At 48.9% G+C, this 6,018-nt stretch overlaps 1 protein-coding gene across 2 annotated transcripts in view; it reads left to right on the top strand.

Moving 5' to 3' along the window:
• Positions 1–298: 298 nt before the first annotated feature.
• The window catches only part of Isoc1 (isochorismatase domain containing 1), a 38,966-nt gene continuing 33,246 nt past the window's right edge, over positions 299–6,018 (top strand). Inside the window, exon 1 of one of the 2 annotated variants that reach the window (XM_048356961.1) lies at positions 299–680. In XM_048356961.1, coding sequence (XP_048212918.1) covers positions 378–680 — 303 coding nt within the window. In that variant the 5' untranslated portion in view covers positions 299–377. The remainder of the gene's footprint in view (positions 681–6,018) is intronic. The other variant, XM_048356960.1, reaches the window with a different exon arrangement.

Here is a 6,018-nt window from a genome sequence, read left to right as displayed (position 1 = left end):
GCTAGAGAGGGAGGACGGCGGGCGCGCGCTGTTCCCGGGCTGCGCGCACCCGGGGCCTCACTCACCGCCCACCCCAGCCGCGGCCTCCGCCTCCGCTAGGGCGGGAAGCGCTCCGGCGAACGCGGCCCCGGGGACCCCACCCCTCCGCCCGGGCGCACCGCGGCCTCGGGTACCCCGCCCCTTAGCCCGGGCGCACCGGGAACTCGGGGACCCGCCCCTCAGCCCAGGCGCGGGGGACCCGCCCCTCCGCCCGGGCGCGCCGGCGGGCGGGCTGCTCGCGGAGGCGGGGCGCGCCGGCGGGGCAAGCGGACCGGCGGGCGGTGTCTGCGTCCCGGCGGCGGCCTCGGCGATCGCACACCCGCGCGCGGGCAAGGAACATGGCGGCGCTGGAGCCGGGCGTCCCGGCGCTCGCCAGCAGCGGGGGCGTGGGGACGCCGTCGGGCCCTGTCCCGGTGCTCTTCTGCTTTTCGGTCTTCGCTCGGCCCTCCTCAGTGCCGCACGGGGCGGGCTACGAGCTGCTGATCCAGAAGTTCCTCGGCCTGTACGGAGACCAGATCGACATGCACCGGAAATTCGTGGTGCAGCTCTTCGCCGAGGAGTGGGGCCAGTACGTGGACTTGCCCAAGGGCTTCGCGGTGAGCGAGCGCTGCAAGCTGCGCCTCGTGCCGCTGCAGATCCAGGTGAGTGCACGCCGGAGCCCGGGCCACTCGTCCCCGCGATCCCGCGTCCCCGTCCCGGCGCGCGCTCCTCAGGTGCCGCCGCCCGCGCGCCCGGCGCGCCTCGCCGAGCGGGCAGGGCCGGGTCTCGTCTTCCCGGATCTGAGAATCCGGCTGGCCCACGGTGACTGCCCTCGTCGGTCTCCGGCCCGAACTTGGGGCAAGGGCCTCCGGGCGGCCGCGCCAATGCAGTGCCCGCGGTGTGCTCCCGCCCGGAGCGCCAGCCCCCTGCGTCTCCACAGCGCTGTGCGGTCCGCGCCGCGGCGTTATTTTGATGGGTGCTGGGAAACGAGAGAGAAGAGCCCGTGGGGTGTCGGCGTCCGTGATGGTTTCCCGGAGTTGTGTTCACGCCTTAAGAAAAACGCAAACTTCGCCGACCCTTTCCCCCTTCCTGGCGCTGGGATCCGAGGGCTTGCGCGTTCCTTAACCTTGAGTGGGAATCGCCCTTTGCAAGCCGCCTCCTAGCCACCGTCCAACAGCTGGGTCCCCTTGATGACATTTCGGTAGCCTTTGCGCACAGAAGGTGCTGGCCCAGCACTGCACTACCCCTTACATACCCAACCGAAGCCGGAGCAGGAATTAAAAATTCCTACACCCAGCTGGCTGACAAAAGTTTTAACTTGAGGATTACTGGGATTCGTTATTTTTATATTGTTCAAAGCAGTGCACTAATACTAGGTAAGTCATTCTTTTCTTTAAAATCAGAGGATTCACTTGAGAATTTATATTTCTGAAAGAAAAGAATATAAAGTGTAATTTAGCCACTACACCATCTGCATTTTTTTTCTATAGCTGTAAAACTGCCAAGACAAATCTTGGGAAGCCCAAATGGAAATGTAGGGATTTGAGGTTAGCAGGGATTTTAAATCACGTGCCATTTTCTTTTTCCTTTTATTTCTTCCTCTTCCTCTCTTCTTCTTTTTCTGCATTCTGTGGTTTCCACTTGAGTCATGCTCCAACCCCCAAGTGCCATTTTCTGAGGATCATTATCTAGGTTTTTATCAGCCTGGTTGCAAGCTGAATGGGCCATATTTCCTATTCATTATCCCAGCACCAATGCCAGAGTCCTCCGGAGCAGGCAGTTTAGCCCCGATGAAGTTAGGTTCAGAGGACAGAGTCCAAAGGGGTTCAGTGTCCTCTGAAAGAGCCCAAAGGGTAGTGATGCGATGCCCAGGCTTTCCTTTGCAGCCTACATACACAGCACTGTCTTTGGTGCTTAAGATTCTCTGCATGTTCACTTTAATACTTTGAGACACTCCCTCACAGTGTAGCCCTGCTGGCCTTGAACTTCCTTCCTTCCTGCCCCATCCTCTGGTTTGCTGGGATTATAGGAAGGAGTCTTCATTTTTATATCTTTGCGTGTTCTCGGGGCTGACGTCACTCTGCAACCCTCCCTGTCAGTCTATTTAGATTACTGCTGCCAAAACCCCAATGTTGGATGCATTTTGATAAATCCATTTACAAAGGTCAGTGTCCAAGTTCTGAGAAGGTCTGGGGCTCCTCTGAAGATCCGGGGTTTGCAAAGCACTTCCTGATACCTTTGGAAGAAATAGTGAGCTCCCACCCAACTCAGACCTCATCTGAATTTTTTTTTCTCATTTCCCAAGGTAAGATTTTTATATCTTGAAAATTTCAAGGCCTGACAACTCAAATGAAACACTCTGAAAGTTAATAATGTAAATGTATATGCTGGAAATGTCTCAGACATAACTCAAAACGCAATAAGCGTCAAGTCACAGCTTTTTTAATATTTTATGTACAATCAGTTCTTGTTGTTATATTTAAAATAATTTTAACAATAGCATTTTTTTTTACATTCATTAAGCACTGCTATTTTTTTTGCCAGTCCCAGGGCTTGAACTCGGGGTCTGAGTACTGTCCCTGACTTCTTTTTGCTCAAGGCTAGCACTCTACCATTTGAGCCACAGTGCCACTTCTGGCTTTTTCTACATAAGTGGTGCTGAGGAATTGAACCCAAGGCTTCATGTATGTGAGGCAAGCACTCTACCACTAGGCCATATTCGCAGCCCAAGCACTGCTATTTTTTGCATTAAATAGCCAGAAATTATTAAGCTCATCAATTGCATATGTTTATTTAAGAAAAAAAATTGGTGGTACTGGGGTTTGAGCCCAAGGCCTTGTGCGTGCTACTACCTGAGCCACACCTCCAGCTTATTTTGTTGTTAAGGTTCCTTTTCTGGTAAGGGTCTCCTGCTTTTATGGTCTGGAACTGGCCTTAGCCCACAGCTCTGCTACCTGAGCCTCATAGGTCTGAACAACTTTGCCAGGTCATATGTTTATACTTCATATTTTTGGAATATGTAAATTACTTTTATATTGTTTTGTTCTACTAATCATAAAGCATTGACTGTTTCAACTGAGTGCCTCTTGTAGTATAAAGTAGATAATACAAAGGAATACTATACATACATATGCCAAGTACCATATCTAATACTTTTATATTTATGTGAGTCCTCTCTCTCTGTCTCTCTCTCTCTTTCTCTTTCACACACACACTCTCTGTCTCTGTCTCTGTCTCTGTCTCTCTCTCTCATAAGAGAACGTATTTCTTTTTATGACTACTGTGTTTTCTGGAACCCATCTGTGTAATTCCAGTGACATTTTATGGCTAGAAGAGGTGCTCGAGTTCATTCCACAAACATTTCAGTGGCAGCTTTAAAGCCATACATGGCACAGAGGATGCAAATCTGGATTTGGTTCTTGTCCTTACCTTGTCATCTTAACTCACTTCCCAGAAGAACAGAGCATTGAGATAGAGGTTAGGAAACAACTCTATATGATAAAGCTAGCCCCTGTGGTAGCCTTTCCTGTTTTCTTTCTTTCCTTTTTATTTATTTTTGTTCTTAATGAGAGTATTGAACAATCTGGAAAACAATAAACTTGAGCTTTTGTTTATCTGCCTTGATGCTACTCTTTCTTTTTTTTAAATAAATACCTGTCACTCAGCCTCAAGGTAGCCATTTGGAAAAGTGAAGATAGGGAGACATAGGCCCCTTCTTCAAAGCAGCACAAAGAACTTGCCAGAGGTAGTCTCCTGCTTAAATAGTGTGATTTATTGTTTTTCCTAAGTGTAGGCCCTGAAACCTCTGGGCCAGATTATCACATACAGTGAAATACGCTCTTGTTTTGTAAGGATCTGAGTCTCCCTTAACACTTGCTGTGACTGCTGTGGCTGTTGGTTGGTGGTGGTAACATCCTCTCTGGCAGGTCTTTTCCTTAACCATCCTGTCATAGAGACTGTCTGCTGACATCTCAGGTAGCTGAAGACATAGCTCAAGTTTCATGCATGGTTCATTTGTTTGCAGCAGCTTTATCAAATGCTTGAAGTCCTATGGATATAGAGACATAGGAAGGAAGATAAATGAGAGGATTATATAGTGAGAATTGAGGTCATTTTATGAGACTCATACATTTTTAATTTTTCAAAAGGCATTTCCCAAGTTTTAGCTAATGGAAACCCTGGACATACCTGTAAATCATCCCCTTACAAGAATGTTTCTTTTTCCTGTCTTTGCCTTGGGAAGGTTTTGCCTAAGCAGAATACAGACAGTGAAGGCCGGCATGAGAAGGACTTCAGGGAGGAGGCTGCTTCTGTAGGGAGAAGGGAAGGCATTAGTAGCTCTGTAAGGGCAGGAGATAAGGGCCTCCCTGAGAAGGTTATTTTGACCTTTTCCTAGGATGGTTGAGAAGGGATTTGGATTTAGCTTTCATAGTCTTGAAAGTTTTAAACTGGGCACAGACATTTTACAACTAGGAGAGAAGAGCCAGAGCTGGTGGTCTGAAGGGAGAAAAGGAAGAATTTAGAAAGGAGAAGGCCTGGACTTGGCTCTGCCTTAGACTTACTGGGTTTTGATGGTAGGACCTTTGCTTTAGGAGCTTGGAAGGAAGAACCGTTATGGCTCAGAAATCAGGGTGAATGAACAGGCAGTGCACATCTGGAGATGGGGTACTCAGCCACTGAGGATCTGGGGTGATATGGCCGCCCACCCATTGGTTTGATTCTGGTAGGGGGTCACTTAAAATCTAGCATTCCGGGATAATGTGCCAACCATTGTATGCTTTTTGTTCCTGGAAATGTATTAGAGGTTACATATAAATAAACTGTGTTTGAGCAGGAAAGCTATAAACTGCATCTTTTTTCCTTTCACTTAGGCAAAGGAAATCCTCATGTAGATTTATACATCACTATGTTTCTGCGTTCTGTCCAGTTTCCTCTTGCTTCCAGTCAGCAGCCTGAGAAGCTGCTGGCTTCTCTTGAGGAGTTAGCTTAGATGTTAGTTGGCAAACTAGGGAGTAGTATTAGGCCTATAACATCAGTGTTTACAGTAGGTGAACATATTATAAAAATTAGTGACATATTCTCCCAGTCTAGATGAAACTGAAAGGCCTAAAAAGATTTGGCTAGGACCAAATCATGTAACAGTAACTCCTTTTGGCCACATCTGTAAAACTACTTTATGAATCGCTTTTCTGATTCTGCTGAATGTTAACATAAGTTTATGCAGTATTGGTGGGGGTTGCCCACGCAGCGCGCGTACGTGCATGCATTACATCGATTTCTCAAGGAATATTAGTAAATAATATTTAACCTCTGTGAGGCCCTTTCACCCGCTCGCGTGTTGGGTGGAACAGCTGGAGTGCGACCCCGCGTGCAAGCCTTGGACTGTGTGTAGACGTGAAGACGCCCCTCCCCCCTCTCATGCTTAAATGAGGATGCAGGACACGCGGGCGTTCTTGGGAAAGCTTCTTGGAATTCCGGTTTATTCAGGGAAAAACAGCCACATTTTTAGCAGTAGTGGCGGCAGGAAGGGGAGGGATCTGGAGCGGCCAGCTAGACACTAGTGACAGGCTACTTGGGCTGTCCCTCCAAGGGCAGCGTCTTAGGACCTCCTCCATGGGCTAATGTCACACCCCACAGGACTGCCTGGCGCCATTCTTGGCCCACACGAGCTCTGAGACGGGAGGCGGGACTAGTCAGCTACCCTTTCCCGACAGGACCGAGGGGGGTAGGAGTGGATAACAGCCAAGCAGCCCCAGGGCGGGAGGAGAGGCGGCCTCTCAGGACCGCCCCCCTCAATGCCAAGCCCATGCCCAACAAACTTAATTAGACAGTTTTTAAAAAAAAAAAACACAAGCTGCTGAATGTAGTGTAGTGTTTCTTAGGATATCATAATAGGCTAACATATTCTTGATGGACTATATGTAATGTAGCTTGTTTAATCATTGAAATGGCCCTGTGAGGCATAGATACTCTTATACATACTCCAATACAGAGAGGGGA

The sequence above is a fragment of the Perognathus longimembris genome, chromosome 11 (assembly GCF_023159225.1).
Source record: "Perognathus longimembris pacificus isolate PPM17 chromosome 11, ASM2315922v1, whole genome shotgun sequence".
In the NCBI taxonomy this organism is placed as follows: Eukaryota; Metazoa; Chordata; class Mammalia; order Rodentia; family Heteromyidae; genus Perognathus; species Perognathus longimembris.
Note: the sequence above shows the minus strand (reverse complement) of the source record. Positions and strands in the feature narration are given on the sequence as shown.